This window comes from Pangasianodon hypophthalmus, chromosome 2 (genome assembly GCF_027358585.1).
Source record: "Pangasianodon hypophthalmus isolate fPanHyp1 chromosome 2, fPanHyp1.pri, whole genome shotgun sequence".
Taxonomy (NCBI): Eukaryota; Metazoa; Chordata; class Actinopteri; order Siluriformes; family Pangasiidae; genus Pangasianodon; species Pangasianodon hypophthalmus.
In genome coordinates this window covers 28,828,365-28,850,715 of record NC_069711.1, presented here as the reverse complement: position 1 = coordinate 28,850,715, position 22,351 = coordinate 28,828,365, and the positions used below count along the sequence as shown (strand labels likewise).

The window sequence follows — 22,351 nt, the reverse complement described above, 5'->3', positions numbered from 1 at the left end:
GCTTAAACATTACATCTGTTGAAGTAGCCATTAACTTAGCTATGAAAAAACTGGCCGTAATAAACAAGGGCAGTGATGAACTTTTTACGATATTATAACGATCTTATTTGTACTGTAACAATAGGTCAAATAATGGTTTGATGTGAAAGAAATAATAATTGAGTCCCTTCGTCTTGTAATAAAGCTGTTATTACCACCATACGTCATGCATACATACACAGAAATGAGAGAAAGCAGATTCAAAATGGTGCGTTATTTCTCATACTTTATTTGCAGTATTATACATTAGGTACAAATATCAATGGTTATATCTGAAGGTGTGGACTCAGGAAAGAAAAGGGCAAACCAACAGACACCATTACAAATTTTCAATAAAGTCAATCATGGGTCAGTATGTACAAGCACAGAGAGCGAGAGTGTTATGTGGCATTTAACACACCTTCATCAGAGAGCCAGAGATTAAACCTTAGGTCTTATATTCATCCTGATAATAAAAGAGACCATCCTGCTTTCTAAAAACATAAACAGATAACAAAAATGAAATATAAAAGAGACAAAAATGAAAGAAAAAGGAGAACCAGGTGTGAAAGGAATTCAGATCACACATAAGTAAAAAACTTATTTCAGAATTAGGTTTAAAATTGGTTCTTTTGGGCAGAAATAGTTTAAAAGTCTGTCCTTTCATGCAGAATCAGTTTTCTATTCTGTCCTTTTGAGTAGCTTTCATTTTGAAATCTGTTATTTTGGCAAAAAATGGTTTTAACATCTGAGAAAGTTTAGTTTTAAAATTAGTTTCTCTTTTCTGCATTTTTGTTATAGGGCAGAATTAGTTTTAAAATATGTTCTTTTTTTTTAAATGCTTTAAAACTGACTATTTTAAACAAAATTAATATTAAAATTTGTCGTTATGAGAAGAATAACTTCTGAAATGTGTATTTTTTGGGTAAGATTAGGGCAGAATCAGTTTTTAAATCTGTCCTTTTGGGTAAATTTAATTTAAAAATCTGTTATTTTCAGGAAATTAGTTTTGAGTGAGTCTTTTTTGGGCAATTCTCTCTTTAAAACCTGTTTTTTTTTTGGCAAAATTATTTTTAACATTTGAACTTTTGAGTAGAATAGATCAAAACAACACCTTTTTAACACCTGTTACTTTTAGCACATGGTATAATTAGTTTGAACTAATTTTAGTTTTTTATATTTTTTAGTGTTTTTTATTCAACTAATTAAACTAAATTAAAATTAAAATGTCCTTATATGGGTTGAGTTTTAAAATCTTTGGGGCAGAATCAGTTTCATTCTCTTATCTTCTCCAGTTACATAATCACAAAAACTAAAGAAGGAGAAATTAAATAATTAAATAGCAGGTTGTCTGACTCATCCTGAAGTGCACTCGATTCTGCCAGTTGAAAAGTGATTAAAGAAGCAGTATCTGTTTTAGAACAGAAGCTGAATCTGTTTTAATTTTTTTGTGTGTTTTTTTAATGTTTGGCAGAGACAAGTGCGAGAAGAACAGAGCATGCAGGAAAGACAGAGGAATTAGTATTCAGTAAAAAGAGCCAAAAACACAAGCATTTTCCCACACACATATACGGCTGCATGCGCACACACACACACACACACACGCACACACACACACACCCACACACACACACATACACACACACAAAAATCAGAGGCACAGGGATGGTCTGATTGCTAGGTAAGGCAAAACAGGATATTCCATCACTTCAAAATGGCCGAACAAGCAAAGCAAGCAACAATGAAGAAATCAGAAAGCAGTGGCTGCCCACACAGCTGGGGAACTGCACATGCCTCTGCATTATCAGCACTGTGGTGGAATAATTATCTCCTCTGACTCCAGAGGCTCATACACACAGAGGAATATGGCTACATGTGTCTACCACACACAGTTTTTAAATAAACACTTACACATGTGGTGGTGAAGACTACACATTTAGTGCAACACTGCTATCATTGGGCTCAGTTATCGGCTTGGCACTGTTGAGGGATGATGGGTGACGACGGATGGGAAAACCAAATGCATATGGAATAAATGTGAAGTGTAGTGTGATGACGACTTAATGGATATATGAATATCAATGGATGAGTGAACAGGCATGGGCTAATATTTTTAATCATGATAATTGCCTAATATTGTATCGTTGTTTATCAATAATCTAACTGGATGGCAGCTTATAGGTAAGCATTGTTGTACACATTTTTTCTTAATTTTAGTAATTACTAATTCCTACCCACTTCTTGCTTGCCAAACAACAGCTACCAAGCGAAAGGGTGATTGCTAGCATTGTGTTTTCTCCAAGACATTTGAAGCCAGCCTCTGGACCCTTCATAACAGCTACTCATGCTGAACCACAGGGTTACAAGAGCGCTATTTGCCCTCTTTCACATATGTACGCATGTACATGATTGGCTAGTATCACTCTGATTGACCGGGGAGAGAGTATGCCATCCCTCCCACCTACAGAACACAGCTAATTTTGCTGCTCTCTTGGACTCTCAGCATTGTCGGAATTTGATCTAGCGATTTCCCAAAGACGAATGGTGAATGCTTTTCTGTTGTGCCACTTGCACATAAAATTTAAGAATAGCACCATATGTAACCTTCTCTGTGTAGGCAATGTGTAGGCAATCTCATAAAATCTGCTCACCAAAAAAGCAAGACAAACCACACTCTTAGTATGGCCAATGTTTAGGATTAAAAAATATAGAAGTTGCTCCTAACTACTATATTGCGACCTCAAAACTTATGTAGCTAGCTTGTGTAACTGACGTGCTGGTTAGCTGGCTATATCATATGTTTAGGTAAGAAGGTAATAAAACCTGTGAGCAATAGTGAATAAACAAATTATGATCTTGTATATTATATTATAAGGTTCTATCTGGTTGAAGTGCCATTTCAAGATATGGGACATAGTTTATTTTCCCCATAATTTATATTTACATCTCAACAAGACCTACACTTTCAGGATACTTCAAATTTATATTATCAGAATTTTGAGAATTTTGAGATAAAAATTTAGGCACTAGCTGAAAACAGATAGAACCTTACAAAACTAAGTTTGTAGTTAAAGTGGTTGAAGTTAAAATGACACTGAAGGGTCTCAAAGGCGATGAATGCCTAGATTCCTTAAAATCCCGTCCAATGGGATGGATTTGCTCAATATTACCTGTAATATAACTACAAATCAAGAAAAGAAATGCTCTAGTGTGAAAGTGTAAGACTCCATCATAGTAATACTAGCTTACAAACTACATAAGTCGTCTGTCATTCTGCCTATTTAGGGATTCTTCTATTTCTTTCTTTCTTTCTATTGACAATAATTCTATTCTGATTGTGTGTAGTAGCACAATATATCGTCTAGTTACTGATCAACAAGTGCCAGTACATGAATATAAAGCATTATTTATTATCATATGAAGCAGCTGGAAGTCAAGGCTGTTATGAAGTTGATATACTATAGATGGTGCTGAAATTGAGCCCATATGTTTTTGTGTATCTGATAACCAAAAGGTTTGTGAAATGGGATCCCACAACCAAACTGGCACGGGATCTTCCTTCTAAACTTGGATTAAAGTAAAACTTCAGAAATGGGTAAAATGTTAGTAATGTTACGAATTCCGTACAGCCTGGCAGTTTGAAAAATGCACACAATATAAATTACAAGACCAAAAGAATTCAACATTTTCATTACTTTTAAGACTGACAGAGGACAAAAACACCCCATTATTTAAGATATCTTTTTGCCACATTAAGTCCATGCTCTGTGATCTGGAATGCTTCAGTCATCATGCACACTGTATGTATAAGTATATAAGTGTATATATAAATATACTGTATATGTGTGTCTGTTTTAGTAAAGTTTCCATGTGCGTACTTTTAGCATAGCCAACATGCAGGCTGAAAAAGCCAAGGCAACCGCAGGACCACAGCAGCCAATCAGCTCACACTTTACAACCAATCAACTCTCACAAACAATATAGCCTGTTCCAGACATGTTTGAAAACATATGTGGGGTTGTTTATTAAGCGTCTGTGCTGACGTCTAGCACACTATCTTTTTTAAGTATGTAAAGCTGTGATGTAAACCTTAGTACATAAAAACTCCAATTACACAAATACGTAACCGTGTTTTTAGTTCTCACATATATACACTACCGTTCAAAAACCTGAAATCATCACTCAAAAAATTCAAAATTAAAGATATCAGTAATATAAACAATTTCATTTTATTTCAGACCTACAGAATGATTGTAATATGATCCTAATGCTATGCACTTAAGTCTTTTGTAGAAAGCTGTAAAACATTATGTGTCTGGAATGACTAGTAATAATGTCAATAATTCCAAAATTCCAAAAAGAAAGTTGTATAGCTTCAAGACATTAGTATATACGTTAATATAAAAATTATTTTTTTTGTTAGGAAAGTGGTGATCAAACCTTTATGTGGAAACACTTAAACTATACGTTTACTATAGTTTAATAATTACTATACATCAACAATTCCAGTATATTATTTACCAATTGTTTTCTCCTCAAAATGCTTCAATCAATACTAAACAAATAAATACTAAATAAAGCCCCTAAAAATACATTTTAGTGTCTGGTAAATGTTACATCTATTAAACTTTTAAAGAGTTTAGTGTATAAAATAATAATAATAATGCACTCTCAGGAAAAAAAAAACAACTAAACCGTATTTTACCTTACCTTGTATTGCAAACATACATCTTTTGTACCTTTAGTGTGTATTGACTACAAAGAACAAGGTATATAATTGGACCTTAAGGACCACACTTGTACCTGTAATTAGCTTCTAGATTAAGTACACTACATATGCCTTTCCAGATAAAGGTACAAAAGATGTATGCTTCATTTTACTACTCCAGTGACAAGGAAATGTACAGTTTACTACCCTTTTTTCTGAGAGTGTGATATTAAAATGTCATGTGATTCCAAACTTTTGAACAGTAGTGTAGTATGCAGTGTATATACAAGTATATAAAAGTTTAATTAGCAAGTAAACATTTATAAGGGACTGGTAAAACAGGACTAAAAAGGTTACCACAACAGTGTGTAAAGCATTTGATAATTTTCCTAAAGTTAACATCAGCTGATTGAAACCCGTGCAAGGACAGTAACCCAACAAAATCGATTGTTCTAGGGAACTTATTATCAGCTAAATGTCATAAAAACACATTCAGTTGTTGGTATAAAAATTTCAACTCACTATTCACTCTCTCTTACTGTCTCTCTCTTTTTTTTTAAATAACCTAGAAGTATTTACAAAATCATTAATACACTGCTGCAAGATTATATTGAAAGGCCAGGAAGAAAAATTATTTAAAAGGAATCTAAATTAGTAGTAGAAAGATGATTTCAGCAAGTAGCATATATATAATTTTGTAATCGCAACAACATAATACTCTGGTGTTATTCCAATTTAGGAGCATGCAACACATCACGTGTGTATGACAGGTATGCAAACACTTCATTCCGTCGTAATTCATCAGTAATTTCATTTATAAAAAAAATCAAATCATCAATTGCATGGTATATTCCACAAATCCCCATAAAAAATGACAAAAAGGTTTGCAGTTTGTGTTAAGCAAATGGGAGACTTAATGAGTTTTCTTTTTTTTATTATCTAAATCTGGCGTCAAATGTGTCTTCTTAAAAATGCCTGAACAGTAAACTGTTACAGGTAGGAGAGAAGCTAAACGTAATATGAACTGATCTTGATTTGGTTTTGCTATTTAACGTGCAGACCACAAAGATATTAAGCAGCGTCATGTTAGCAATACTAACACAGAATAATGCTTTCAATAAATCTTAAGTTGAAATCGAGAACTGAACTTCTATTGGATAGATATGATGATGCGGAAAAGCAAACTAGATGCATTTATTAAAATCATCTATATGAATACTATCATGCCATTCAGCTAGCTTGCCTGTTACTTAGATAGTAAGCTAATTAACCATCTTGTCTATGAGGTTTTCTTAACAACTCGATACATCAGTATCTGGTTTACCTTCTGCATCAAAAATCTGCCTTCATTTAATGGTAATGTGAGAGTGGCTTTCGAATTTTAACATAAACATAGTGTATGTTTTCCACCAGTGGTTAGCTATAGTGCACACTGAAGCTGGTAGATCCACACACACACTAATCTCAGTCTTAAATTTCATCATTACTGGTCATTTTACGTTGAATATCTGCATCAATTCCAAGATGAAGCTCAATCTATGTTCAATCAGAGGACTTTAAAACTTTAAAAAACACTTTGGAGCATCTGCTTGTCAGCAAGACCACAAGCAAAGGTAATTGACATGTCAGTGGTAAAAATAATTAACACACAGGTCTGACAGAACCCCACTTTATGCTTCCTGATTGGGAAGACTGGCATGGATTACACTATAAACACCAGGAAGCACAGGTTTTTGCATCTCTTATGGGGTTTTACGTCAAGAGAAAAAATCGTGAACCAACACGGACTCATATCTCATGCCTTCAATATATTAAGTGGTTAGTCTACCGTAAAATCACCCATACTAGACAACACCAACCGAGTGCTATTAACTCTTTGACTGGCCTAAAACTAAAATGATGGCCCAAATAATTGTAAAAATCCTATAAGAGAGAAAGTAATAGAAAATGGTTGGAGTTAAGATTGAAATTATATTAGACATAATGGGGAAAAAACTAAGCACGAGGCATTCTGGGGGGTGTGTAGGTAGAGTTACTCTTAGAGCCGGTCTCTTTCTTCGTTCATACGGTGTTGGTGAGGGACGGGTGGAAAAACTGCGGGTTGATAAAGGAGAAGCCGGCGAACTCGGACTGGTCAATGTTGGCAATGACAAGCTCGTCTGGAGGAGTGAGCTGCGGCTGCGTGCGCGTGAAGAACTTGTCGAAGTTCTCGGCCCCCTTCCCACACTGCAGAGAGAGAGAGAGAGAGAGAGAGAGAGAGAGAGAGGAGAGAGTGTTGAGTTTAAAATTTACACACAATGCAAATTTAGTATTAGACACAAAAATTAAAAATAGGAAACAATTATGCACACATAACTACACAAATTGGTATTAGACACAAAAAATAAAAAAAGGAAAAATAATTATGCACAAATAAATACATAAATTGTTTAAATTCAATTCAATTTTATTTGTATAGCACTTTTAACAATGGACATTGTCACAAAGAAGCTTTACAGAAATATATCAATTCAGGATACAAATTTTAAATGTATGAATTTATCCCTAATGTGCAAGACGCGATGGTGGCAAGGAAAACTCCCTGAGACGATATGAGGAAGAAACTTTGAGAGAAACCAGACTCAAAAGGGAACCCATCCTGATCTGGGTGACAACAGATAGTGCAATTACAAATAATTCCCAGTTACAATATGTAACTGGGAAGCTCACACACACAAACGCACACACACACACACACACACATCCTAATAGTTGAGGAGGTTATGAAAACAGTGTGGCAGCCATCTTGTGCGTGCATAATTAAAATATTTTATATCAGCACCTAATACTATCCAAGATTAGACACCTCATACATGTAAGGGTTATCAGACAGGGTGCCATCCTGAATCTCACCAGATATAATCAACAGATAACATTCATAGCTTAAAGCTTAGACAAATTTGCTTCAGATCTTCCTGCTCCTCTCTTTTCTAAACTTGGAGAAATAAGCTACGGAGCTACAAACATTGCACTGTTACCCTCATGGCCACAATTTGCAAATAACACATTACATGCTCCATCTACTTTCACCTGGAGTCTAATACATTTGCAAGGGCTGGATGTTCGAAAGCAGAGGCTCAGGTGCGGCAAGCAGTATGCACGTAAACAGAAACAGGCTGATGGTATGGTGATAATGTCTGACACCATTCCATCTAACTTCACAAGATCATGCAAACTGTGTCTCTGTATACAGTATATACTGTATATATGAGGCATGAGATAGTTAAAAATTAGTTACACGTCAAAAGAAATCCTGGTACAGTCTAGATTAGACTAGTGTGTAAGTGTATTGATCTAATGTCTAGACCTCTTTTCCCTCACTTTATCGTTTCAATCGAGTGTGATACAGTGAATGTCTGGCACAGTGGGAGATAAAATCGATCTCTCGGTGGACCTAACTGTGTGTCAATTAATAATCCATGTTCAGAGGAAAACAAATACATATACTGTTAGTCACAGGTAAAAGCCAGGAACTTGGCCCAGTCCAAAAAATCCTTCATAAATCCAATGTTAATAGCAATGTTACAATTTGGGAGAAAAATTTTTTAGAAAGGTGGATACATAAGCTAGAAGACAATAACATATTTCCTTTGCTTAACAAGGTAATCAGTGGCTGTGTTCTTCACCAGCCATCATATGTCACCCCATCAAAATTAGTCCCATCTTTTGTGTATTTAAGTGAAAAAGAAACATGATATAATCAGGTTTGACAGGGTTATACCAAAGCTACAGTGTGTAGGATTTTTTATTAAAAAATAAATTTGTATAGAATATGACATATACAGTATATCATATTCCAGCACAGATATGCCAAAAACCAGCACACCCCAACTTTAGGCACAAAAGAAGTCTGGATAAATGGTGGCTGGCACGAGCCACAGTCAATCAGCAGAGAGTGAAGGAGAGCGAAAGAGTGTGAAATTGTAAACAAATGGGAGTGACAGAGTGACAGAGTGTGCTATAAGTAGACCATAAGGAAAAAAAAGATTCAGGACTGATGGAGGTTTAGCTTTTTCCTTGCTGGACTGGCAAGGCATGCATTTGGTCTTTAATTTGGTGGGAAGCTATGGAATGACAAATGATTATCTAATGACCAGACACTGCAGTTTTATTTTCTACACTATATTTTAGTGAGCTAGCTGACTTAATTCAAATATTTACTTTGGTTCCACGTGATTAAATTGAGCTACATTAATACAGTTTGTTTTTGTACATCCAACATAATTTGATCATGCAATTTTAAAGTCCAAAATAAAACCAAACACCACACGCTCAGGATCGAACCCAGAGCACCAGCGTTGTGAGGCTGTTAGGTTTACCACTGCACTATTCTACCGCGCTTACCGTGATAATATTAATTTAATAGTATAGTTATTTCTTCCCATCAGTGCCAACATCCTCACACAATCCTCACAACACCCTCACTCTACATAATTCAAACTAATAATTAATTAAAACCTTGTTTAAATGAAAATTATATAAACAATTAAATCACATTTTGATGAGAAACTTAATATTTTAATGTAAACTACACAATATGTTTTCCGTGTACCAGAGAGTGTGAAAATCCACAATCTTACATCCTGTAGATTTAAACACTTTAATCATTCTTATTAAAGAAATACTAAGGAGAAATTCCTTTTAACACAGGTGTTAAAAGGGCATAAAAATTTCATTAAATTTTTTTTTACTATAGTATATTAAGATAAAAGATAATACTTTATTGATCTCAAAGGGAAATTAGAGATTGTTTTTACAATTCACGAATGACGATTATTTTTGCAAGGAAACTACAATTTGCAAAACAATCTGCAGATTACAGCAAATTACTATCAATTAATATGGACAATATTTAAGTACTAGCACTTAATCTAACCCTCTTTTTCAGCTGAACCTCTCTCTGTTGAAGTGTGTCTGTATATATGTGAGTTTACTCTGTCTCTCTATTTTGCACCTAGTTTGCATTTTTGAAGAAATTACTCTTCTTTTAACACAGCTGACCCCAAATATAGTCCATCAGGAACAATATATATGAAGACATGTTTGAAGTTTATTTCTTTAGTTTTGCACTGGAGCTATGACACTAATGGGGCTAACAAATACAGTAATAGAATTGCAAAATGGATCGTACAGTTTTGCACAAACTTGTGGAGTCCATGCCAGTCATTAAAGCAAAAAAGGGGACGTACCAAATACTAATAATCTCTGAATCTCTGTATCAATTAATAATCCATGTTCAGAGGAAAACAAATACATGTACTGTTAGTCAATGGTAAAGTTAGGTAATCAATGGCTGTGTTCTTCACCAGCCATCATATGTCACCCCATCAAAATTAGTTCCATCTTTTGCATATTTAACTAAAAAACGATCATGATATAATCAGGTTTGACAGGGTTATATTAAAACTACAGTGTGTAGGATTTTTATATTAAAAATTAAATTTGTATAGAATATGACATATATAGTATATCATACTCCAGCACAGATATGCCAAAAACCAGCACACCCCAACTTTAGGCACAAAAGAAGTCTGGATAAATGGTGGCTGGCACGAGCCACAGTCAATCAGCAGAGAGCGAGGGAGAGCGAAAGAGTGTGAAATTGTAAACAAATGGGAGTGACACAGTTTCTTTAGTTTTGCACTAGAGCTGTGACACTAATGGGGCTAACAAATACAGCAACAGAATTGCATTTACATTTATTCATATAACAGTATGCTTGGATAAGATTATAAGCCCCTTTGGATAAAACAGTCTGCCAAATAATTTAAGTATAAAAGAATACATGTAAATAGAAATAATGAAAATAGTTACTCTATTGTCTGAATTATAATAACGTACAATGACGTGTTGTAGATTATCAAAATGAAAAACAGAAGCAAAACCACAACCCAGCAGGGAATCATAGGTGAATTGAGAACTCTCTCTCTCTCTCATTTAGAAGGAAAGAAAAGTCAGAATGGGAAGTTGGGAAGAGTGAAAGTAGGATTGACTGAATGAAAGACGCAAAAGACGACAATAACCGAGATGGCTTTCTCTTTGTGAAGCTGCCAGACTGTATAAGATGCGGAACTGGAGACGAGACAGAAATAGCCGACGCTTTCCTTTTCCTTCCTTCCTTTCCGCATCCATGACAACCGATGGGAATGAAAGAGAGCTTGGCAAAAAGCCTTGGAGCTGAAGTCATTTCTAAAAACTGCCTGTGTCAATTATGCCAAATAATAAAGAGGTTTCAACAACCTTATTAAGATCTCGCAGCCAAAAGTGACACGGTCACTGTGACTCGAATCTGAGTCACTTGTGTTAATGTCAAGCTCTTCAGAAAGAAAAGTGAGAGTGAAAGAACGGCTGAGTTTTTAAAAGAATGCAAAAGAGTAGGTTTTAACCTTCAGGTGGAAATGAATCAAGTCTTTTTTTAAAACTAAAATTGCAAGATATTTTTTCAGTGTGAAACTTCACACATTCAACTCAGTCAAAAAAAACAAACAAACAAAAAAATAAGCAACCAAACAACCAAAAAACAAACACAACAAACCTTTTGAATGATTAGCAAGTAAAACAAACAAGCAAACGAATAAAACAACAAAATAAACGAAAATAATAACAAACATACAAACAAAAGCACTCTAATGTCCATGATACACATGCAATATTTACAGATAACACTGACAACTGTTAAAGAGTTTTTCTGGGAACATTACTCACTTCCACTTTTCCATTTACAACATTCAGCAGATGCCTTCATCCAGAAGTCTTTATCAAAAAACATGCTAGTTCAATAGGCCAAGGAATAAGAATCAAGCTAAAACCTAGCAGCACCCACTAACTGGCACTTTTCTGTATACAAAAATTTTATCTCAGTGTTAAACGAAATGCACATTATGTCTATGATACATACAGTGGGATCCAAAAGTCTGACCCACTAACCCACTTTTTTATTTAACATTGTAAATAAACAGAAGGTTTTAGAATTTTGAAATATTTAAAATAAAGAAATGTTCAATATCTTGAATGTTTAACCCTTTTTAGCAGTACACTGGCGTTCCATTACAACGACAGAATCTGTTGTCTGTTATAAGATTAGTCAGGACATTGTTGGGTTTCTGTGTGTAGAGTATCGTGACTCTATGTTTAACTGGTGAGAAGGGTGATGGGAAGGGGGCGGTGTGAGTCCCCTGCTGGGCAAACAGAGCTGGGCTAACAGATCTAATCACACCGCTCTACAATAACAATGGTACAAATATAAAACAGATAGAAAGCTAAACAGATAGAAAACTAAAGCTTTTTTTATATATAGTAAAACAGTGTATACAACTGCCACAATAAAATTATAACATTTAAACCTAGTAGGCTAAGGAAAAAAAATACTTTTGAAACATTGCAAATTCTTAAAGCCCTGAATGTCTACTTTCATATGAGCCATTAACCACTACTGTGAAGTGTGACATCAGAAATAAATTCAGATCTGAATGTAGGTACCCCTAAAACGGGCCTCTGGTAAAAAAGAGTTAATATTCCAGAATCTGCACAGTTAATATGGTCAATATCACACATGTTTTTTACATTTAAATAGCGATATTTAAATGTAAAAAACGTGTGATATTGACCATATTAACTGTTTTGTACAAAAGCTCAGATTTTCCTCGTTTCTAATCTCTTCTATTAAAGCATGTGTTCAGACGACACTCTGATGGATTTGATCTAAAATGGATCGTACGGTTTTGCACAAACTTGTGGAGTCCATGCTAGCTCGAGTGCACACTGTCATTAAAGCAAAAATGGGGATGTACCAAATACTAATAATCTCTGAAATTCATGTAATTATAGTACAGTTTCAAGATTCTACTTTTCACTCAAGTTATTGTCAATAATATAATTTGTAATGAAAATTGTTGTATTAATTTAGAAAAGAATGCAAAATAGAAGTTGCTACTGGTCTCAGACTTTTGGACCCTACTGTATATTATTACTATAAATATTTCTCATGATCATTTGAGAAACTGAGAAAAAAGATCAATTGGGCCTGGATATCTGGAAATGCTGCTGTATGTATTAAGAGTAGTTTCTTTAGCCTGATTTAGCCTTCTTCAGTTTGTCTAAATAGGATACAAATAGTAGGTCTGGATCTGGAGCATGAGATACTGTAAGTTTACACTGGTTTTCAAGTTACCTTACAAAAATTTAGTTCAGCTACTTTAAATTGATCAGAAATAAATTAGCGACACTGAAACACCACATCTTCTTCTAGTTAAAAATAACAATAAATAAATCTGTTTATCAACCTTTTTTCTTAAACAGAACACACGATTAACTGACTGACTCTGGGTCAACACTGGAGAAAAAGCTTAATTGCTTTGACCGGAATTGAAAAGTGGCAGAACACTCCATCATCATTACACATTCTCCCTGTGACTTAATAAATGTGTAAATGTGTACTGGTCTGGATCAGGTGAGGAAAAAGGAAATAGTTAACACTAAATATACACGGTATAATTCAGTGGTATTTAACACCCACCTACACACACTGAAGGCTATGAGCTATAAATGGAGACACTCATTTGCATTCATTTGACAGAATCCATAAAATACCAATTTTCACTCCACTTGCTTTTCTTTTTCACATCAGGCCTGCCTCAGACTCGGAAGCCAATAATCGAGTCAATTGTACTTCCAAATGACTGACAAGAAATTTAGAACTTGATGGATTAAAGTCAGCTCTTTTAAAAATGTGCATAAAAATAACATGTAAAATTTCTTTTAAAAAAAGCCTAAATATCACATATAATGATTTTACACTTGGCTGAAATGAAAAAGTTGGTCTATCAATAAAAACTGAAAAAAAAGAGTGATGGAATTTTTGATGACATGGGGCATTAAGTAAGTAACATTTCAACATTATATCTAGATATATCTAAACAAATTTTAGATTTAAACAAGAGCGCTTGTGCGCTTTTCAAGGCAAAAAGGCCAATGTAATGTTTTGCAATGATACTGAAAAAAATGCAGTGCAACAATACTAAACAAATATCTTAGTAAACTTTACATACTCAGGTCAGTTCAAAACAAACAACCAAGACTATATGTTACTTTCTGGAGAATGATTAGCAAGCAAAACCAACAAACAAAACTAAACAAACAAAAATGATGAATGAGTGAATAAATAAATAATTCACAGAATATCATGAAAAAGTTTTTACAGTTGGCTAAGGTGGAAAAGTTAGTCTATCGCAAAAAAGAGTGATGGAAACAGTTTAAAAAAACAATGACTTATTTAATGAATTATTGCTAATGACGTTTATGTTGACAGAAACAGATTTATTCATGTATTGTTGTGCTGACTTTTCTGAAATAAAATGACAAAAGGTTTGCATGGAAATCCAGCAAATGCTTCTCTGTTCAACAAAATAGCTAAATTATTTACAGGCTACATGATACAAATGAGGTGAGGCAAGCCGATTTTTCTGACATAACACAACCTGCAAATCAGATATTCCGGAAATTGTTCACATTACCGCACCAACCACAGCGAATTGGTGTAACCTGAGACGAATTTCAGATACCACAATTACTGGCTTCACAATTTACAGGCTACACAGTCACAACTACTAGCCAATTCTAGCAAAGGTAATAGGCAATATGAAAATTGCTGTAGTGTAGTTTCTTGTTATTCTTCTTCTCTAAGGTTATTGTTGGATTACTGGCCCAAGAAATAGCTAAAAAAGTTACCAGAGTGTAATTAAACAAAAAGTAATTGTTTTGTTCTTAGTCTATTGCCAGCACATACATACATATACAGCTACAGTCCCAATCTATTAGGCCTACAGGGAATGCAATCACTCCAACATTTCAAACAGACATGAAGATGTATGTAGCCTGGTGACTGTAACAGAAAGCAAAGCTTTGACCCAATTTCAACCCAGCTCCCTCTTTCATACATCCAGCTAACCACATCAAGGACACTCGAAACTACTTAGTATGATAAATGACTTCATCTCCGTCCATTTCTTAATCTGTACAAAATATTTCTTTGGCACTCTCTCATGTCTGGAAAAGCCTCAAGAAAGCAATCCAAATTCATAACTGCTTCCCAAACTCCCGTAAGTGAAGAAACCACATTACTCAGATCTATCAGGACATTAAGAACCGGCCACATTAACCCCACAGAGGAGCGTCCATTACAGCATACTGAAATTCATCAATGGTAAATGACTCCATCAGAAATCCAATATTAGAGGAAACATACTGTAGTGGTAGCAGAGTAGTTTTAGGCTTTTGCCCAGTGACCTCAGACTAACTGCTGAACAGAACTTGATTGACCCTGATACACAAGGACATTCCTAAAACGTTTTACATGTGGAAACGACCAGCTGGGAACTGGAAAGAGCCAAGTAGTCAGATTACATGGGGATTTTGTAACAGTTGGTCTGCAGCACCAATAAACCTAAGTAACATGGTCATAGCTGCTCAATGCAGGTGAGCACAGAACCATATCAGATTAAATAATATACGGCACTGTGCCAAAGTATTAGGCATCCTATTTGTTTTAGCACAAACTTTGTTAGATTTTTATTTTATGACTTCTAGATAATAATGGAGTCAGTACAAAAACGTTTTAGATTTCCAAACATTAGTTTTCCAACACAAAATTAAATGTTACAGAAAAATGCCTGTATGTCAGTAGAGAAGGCAGCATATTATGTAAGAGACCACTTTTTAGACAAAAAACATAAGAATATGTTATGCAAAAATAAGAAGAAAGTGAGAGTGCCAAAGTCTCCAGAAGAAGTGTGGCTGGTTCTGTAAGATGCTCAGAAAAACTTCCAGCTCATTTCCTTGTAAAACTTCACAAATTGTACCTGAGACTACTATTTTTACTATCTGACACCAAATATTGAATTTGTTTCATTTATTACTGTTTATTGCTCTTTATAGTATTTTTATAATGTAGAAATATTTAATTTCTGTGAGGTCGCAAGTACAGGTACTCGATGATTTTATTAATTGTAGCAAACAGGACATAAACAAGGGCAGGCAGAAGCAAAACTTTTACAACAAAACTAGGTCAAACCGGAAAGATGATAACAGTAACAAAAAGCTTGGTAACAACTAGCACAAAAGGACACAGTGCCTATACTTTGCAATGCATGTGTGTACCGAAAGCCCTTAAGAACCGAGTGTGGCTGTGACTATGATTAGGTCCAGGCGTGTGTGTGATTAGTAACCAGGTGACTGTGAATGTGAGAGTATTTGGGTATTGTAGTACTCGGCGGCCATATTTGTAGACCGTGCTGAATTCTGACATGTGCAGTTAGACACCGATTCCGGTGTCAGCACAACAATTCCAATATTTTTGAAGGCATCTTTGCTCTATAGCATTTCTCTGCATGTGCCTAAAACTTTTGCACAGTACTGTATGATCTAAATTAGTTTCAAACTTTTTCAACCAGGCTTAAACCTATTGCTAAGTACCCTTTAACAGCAAAATAAATTGCACAGAACCCCTCAGTGCATAATTATTTTCGAAAATAATCCAATTGCTAAACTCATCACTTAAATGATATAAATGAATGGACAATGATATTCTGGCTATTTACTGAGGATATAGAGCTTTTTGTTCCCCCTGACAGAACACAACACATTTAAGTTAATGTCACTACCAAGTCCACATGCTATAACATTAAACAATAGAAAAGTAGCATGCCACCAAGTACTAAATACAAAGAAAGCATGCGCAGTAACAAGCAGTATGTATTATAGGTGTGCATTGGGATGCGGTGGTTTAAATAACTAATTTGTTTATATTTTGAGAAATATAGCCGACTAGATTCGTGAGAAATTCTTATGGGTAGATCCAAACAATTATAACTGTAAGAGAGTGTGGGACAGGTCAGAATTCCTTTGGGAGCTTGGGAAGCTCAGTATCTCTCAAGCCATCTGGAAAAGACTGTACTCAGGCATTGTAGCGTGTGTGCTCACTACCTCCATTACGACTGGATCAGACTGTAATGGAGGAAAGACCAGATTGCAGCAAGTGATCTAATGGGCTGAGAAGGTCATCGACTATGAACACACCAAAATCAAGGACTTGTACACCATCAATATAAAGAGGAGAGCTTAGAAAATTGCTACTGGACACAAACATTCAAGCAAACACCTCAGGTCCATCACCTCCCGAACCACACGCTACCAACAAAGCATCTTCTGGATACTTATCTGCTCCAGCCATTAGCAACTCCCACCCAACTACCTCAAAACCTTTTGCAGATTGCAGTGTTGCCCGTACAAACATGTCACTCTCTAATTCTAGTATTACTGCACTGTCTATTGTCAAATGACCTGTCCACTGTCTAATGTTGGCATTACTGCACGGGCGGTCTTTACTCCGTGGTTCATTGTTTGCAGTACTTTATGTTTTGATGTACTGTTTAATTTTGCACACTTTCACCAAACCAAAACCAATTCCTGTGAGCACAACTCACAATAAAGTGATTCTGATTCTTAAAAAGAAACAATCCCACTCACACCTCTAGTATATATACAATATATGCTAAATAGTATTCGTATGTTACATGCAAACATACTAGTTAGTACAGTATTATGTGATTTTAACACATAAATACACATGGCTATAAAATACTGTAAGGCTATAGGAACATGTATAAATAATTGCAGACACACACACAGGTGATTTTGCTAATAATAATTTGTGAATCATTGCCAGGTAATTGCTAGACGCACACATAAATGTATTTTTTTCATAAATAAATTTTAGGTCCAAAAAAAAAAAAAAAATATTGTTAAGAATTTGAATATAAAATAAGTTTGATTTGTTTAGCACTTTTTTGGTCACTGCACAATTAATTCTAATCTTTTGACTGGTAGTATATATATATATATATATATATATATATATATATGTGTGTGTGTATATGTATATATAGTGTGTGCTTGTGTGTGTATGTGTGTGTGTGTGTCTTGAGTCCCTGATAACCACCCAATTTATATTTATTATAAAGCCCAATAATATAAATCAATTATTCATGCCCTCCAAACTACAATCCCTCTGAGAGACAAAAATAAAATGAGGTCGTATCAAGGTGAAATAGATCTGGGTTCGGTCCAACTCTCTCTGCTTCAACACACAGCTGAACCCACAAACCTTTCCTCAGAGTAAGATATCTGTTACCCAGCATTCACACTAGAAATTGACAGGAGATCATTAATTTTCTATACTAGTTTGCTTCATTGAGCAGCAACTTGAAATGAACTCTTCTTGATTTTATGCAAACCATGAAAGATCTAAATAAATAAATAAATAAATAAATAAATACTGATTGGCATCAGTAAATTCCTCCGGTCAGCTGTGTGGCACAGGTTGTCTCATGTCTCCAGTATGTACTCTCACAAGTTTTAGTACCTATTTGTAGACTGTAGTGTTGAACTCTAGGATGAGAGCCCCTGGCCCTACCTCAGTAAAATCGTTCAACATGCCAAAGTAAGCAAAGACTCGTATAAAATAAAGTGTCTCATTCACCTCCCTACAAAGCAAGAACTTCATCTAATTTTACAAAGCATGATGAGGCAAGTTTAGCTAATTTCATAACATTAACTGGCTCTATGTAACTATGTTAGCCTGTTTTCTTTGCTAATGTCTGGTCAGACTAGCACTGTTTCCTACATAATTAGCTAGGCAGCAAGTCAAATTCTAGCTAATGGTAAATATTGGTATTTGCATGATATTTTACTTGTGATTAATCCACTATCAAAATACTTAGTGTTAGTCATGAATATGACCTGCAACCTTACAAAGATTGAGTGATGTTTTCGGTGCAAAATGGCATATTTGCTTTAAAATGAACATCTTCTAACAGTTTTAGATAAGTAATAAAAGTTAGATTTCACATAAACACATGACATACACTAAATTTAATTTACCTTTTATCAGTTCAGCAGTTAGTCTGAATTAAATACTCAATTTAAGTACTTGAGTACACTTTTGACTTTCACGTGAGTACAATTTTTGACTTCCACTTGAGCACACTTTGGATATTGCTGGATGTTTCCTCTTTTAATTGAGTATTTAGTTGAATTTTGTCAATGTATCTATATTTTAGGTGAGAATAGGGACTTAGACTAACTGCTGAACTGAGAGCTATGGTGTAATAGATACACAATGTTTAAAAACTGTGTAAAATGGTTGTGGTTAAAACAACAGAAATAATTACTTGTTTCAAGGTTCACAAGGGTTAGGGTTAGGGTTAGGGTTAGGGTTGGACTTGGCGGAGTTCCTTGGATTTTTCCTTGACATCGTATCAAGAGCAAAAAGCCACTGCCATTAAAGGTAGGCCATTTTTCAGCCACATGTGTGCTCTCAATTAAATCAGTTTCCTGGTTCCATCACCTCCCGAACCACACGCTACCAACAAAGCATCTTCTGGATACTTATCTGCTCCAGCCATTAGCAACTCCCACCCAACTACCTCAAAACCTTTTGCAGATTGCAGTGTTGCACATACAAACATGTCACTCTCTAATTCTAGTATTACTGCACTGTCTATTGTCAAATGTCCTGTCCGGTGTCTATTGTTGGCATTACTGCACGGGCGGTCTTTACTCTGTGGTTCATTGTTTGCAGTCCTTTATGTTTTGATGTACTTTGCACACTTTCACCAAACCAAAACCAATTCCTGTGAGCACAACTCACAATAAAGTGATTCTGATTCTTAAAAAGAAACAATCCCACTCACATCTCTAGTATATATACAATATATGCTAAATAGTATTCGTATGTTACATGCAAACATACTAGTTAGTACAGTATTATGTGATATTAACACATAAACACACATGGCTATAAAATACTGTAAGGCTATAGGAACATGTATAAATAATTGGAAAGAGCTTGTTGTAACATCACAGTACCAGTAAGGAAGTTTAAGGGGAGTGGGGGTGGGGGTAAATATTTCTGGAACGCACTGTATATGCAAAGTAGAGTCAAATGTATGTAGGTTTGAGACTAGGCAGAAGTTCAGGTGCTAGCATCAGCACAATGTTGTTGGAAATTGGTCATCTGCCAAGCATGAGTATATTACAGCAGACGTCTGGAAATGATGACGATGGCGTCTGTGTGCATCATTTGGGTCACTCAGTGTATTCAGTAGAAAAAAAAATATGTATGGTAAACTCCAGGCAATAGTTGTGCTGATGTTCCAGACTAAAGTGAGCCCTGTACTGTGGCTTTATGGGAAATCAGGTCACTAAGACCCATAACTCACACTTGACCTCATTTTGGCATGACTGGCTTTTTCTTTGATTGCTGCATTTATCACTGAGGCAGATGCTTATGGACTGACAAAAACTGACCACATACCCATGACAAACTGCTGCCAGGAACACACACACACACACTTGCATTTTTTTGGAAATATTTAAAATATTTTACTTTGTCGCTATGTAACATCCTTGAAATAATTTCTTTTTGCTAAAATGGTAAGAAATAAAACACAACTGGACATGCTGTTATAGTAAAATAAACAACAACACTGTGCAATACAACTGCAATTTCCTAACACTAACAATTAACAAATATTTACTTAAGAATACAGTTACTCCATTCATAGTTGCATTTAATGTTGCGGAACATCTGCAAATCAAGTTAGTTCTTATGATATAACATCTATAAATGTTCATCGGGCCAGCCTTCCCAGTTTTAGAAAACTTAGTTACAGCTTTAACTCAGACTCTTACAAAGCACTGACGCTGGAGACTCCTTCCAAAAAAGTTAAATAAATGTTTCCTCACATAACACTTAAAAAAATCTGTTTTTGTCGAGCATCTGCAATACATCCCTGTGTTACTTGTTACTATAGAAACAATAAAGTATTAGACCGAGCTTGCAGCTGGAACTGCTGTCAGAGCTGCTGCAAATTAGATTTTTCACTGAATCACTCTGTAAGCAGATTAAATATAGATTTGTATCTGAGACAATACATGGCACAGATATTCCAATTCAGAATATTTGGAATCTCTAACAGTTTTGGGAAAGGTTGTAAATGGAGGTCTGCCACACATTTACAAGTGTGTGTGTGTGTGTGTGTGTGTGCACGCGTGTGTATGCATGACAGTGTTTGCACATGCATATGTTGTGTTCGTATGTGTGCGTGTGAATGTGCATGACTGTGTATGTGTGTGTGTGTTTCAGTGTGTGTGAATGTGCATGACTGTGTATGAGTTGGTGTATGCATGACAGTGTTTGTGCATGCATGTGTGGTGTGTGAAGGTGTGTGTGTGTTTCCGTGTATGTGAATGTGCATGACTGTGTGTGTAGGTATGACAGCGTTTGACATGCATGTACAGTATGTGATAGAGAGAAAGAGAGAATTTTAGAGAGAGAGAGAGAGTGTGTGTGTGTGTGTGTGTGTGTGTATGTGTGTGTGTCCTAACCTACACTAGTTCCTACAGTAATAAAGTAGTAACTCAGCATATGTGCACATCTACATGTGTGCTGATGTGTGTGTTTGTTCCACTCACCACTTTAGGCTTGAATGGAGGCTGAATTTCTCTGTTCTCCAGTCTATCCCAGTCGATACGGCGGAAGAATGCATGCTCACGCACGTCCCGCTCGCCTTCTGAACCACAGCCTAGACGCTTGGAAGGGTGCTTTGTCATCAGCTGCGATACAGGACAGGACCATAACCATCATCATCTTTATATATTATCATCATCATATATTACTAATATCAGCATTATAACCATCACCATATTTCCTTCTTAATCATTTAGTGGGATGGAAATGGGTGTGGTCTAGAACAGAAGGGTTTTTTAGTGTACCCTACTACTATGCCACGGAAACACTGAAAACACTGGACTTTTTATTTTTCACCAAAAAAAATTATAGATTTATAGATTATATATATAATTATAGATAAATTTATATAACTAGAAATTTGCAGAACAAAACTTTATTCAGCTCCTGAACCAGAAGCCCTGTGGAACTTTAACTAATATTTTATTACATTTACTTCAGTTTTTCAGTTTGTTATATTCCAGAAATTTGTTAGACACGCTACTGGAATCTACTATTAAGCTGCATCTGAGAGTCAAAATGGGTTTCTTTAAGCGACATTTCATTATAATGACTGGATGATTTTCAGAGAAGATTTTTGAGAACATTCATTTAAGAGCAAGAAACACACACAATGGGCCTCAATTATCAAGCTGGATAGGAATGGATTTATCTTTAAATCGTTCATACGAGCATTTACACAAGAAATTTGGTATCCACGAAAATCCCATAATTTTAGTAAAACGTTCATATCCTGCTCATGCTCCTGAGTGTGTGCAAATTTATGCATAAGAAGACTAACTAATGTAACCCTCTAACTGATCAGCTTCAAATCATATAAATCACGATGAGTTGCTTGACTTTTAGATACAGATTATGCTGTCAAGTATAAATAGCTTGTGTATTTCAATTGCACACAGAAATTTAACGAAACCATTGTGAAACCCAGTCATTTCATATTAATGGCATTAACTAAAAGGAGGACGGGCTCAGGCGTGTGTAAGTCAGTTCCGTTTGCCATG

The 22,351-nt window shown here is 35.3% G+C and overlaps 1 protein-coding gene across 3 annotated transcripts in view; it reads right to left on the bottom strand.

The window, feature by feature from the left end:
- Nucleotides 1-238: 238 nt before the first annotated feature.
- Nucleotides 239-22,351, bottom strand: part of prkcaa (protein kinase C, alpha, a) — a 172,453-nt gene continuing 150,340 nt past the window's right edge. For all 3 annotated transcript variants that reach the window (XM_053230347.1, XM_026933527.3, XM_053230358.1), the window contains 2 exons: nucleotides 21,296-21,436; nucleotides 239-6,952 (listed from right to left, as the gene is read on the bottom strand). In XM_053230347.1, coding sequence (XP_053086322.1) covers nucleotides 6,788-6,952; nucleotides 21,296-21,436 — 306 coding nt within the window. In that variant the 3' untranslated portion in view covers nucleotides 239-6,787. The remainder of the gene's footprint in view (nucleotides 6,953-21,295; nucleotides 21,437-22,351) is intronic.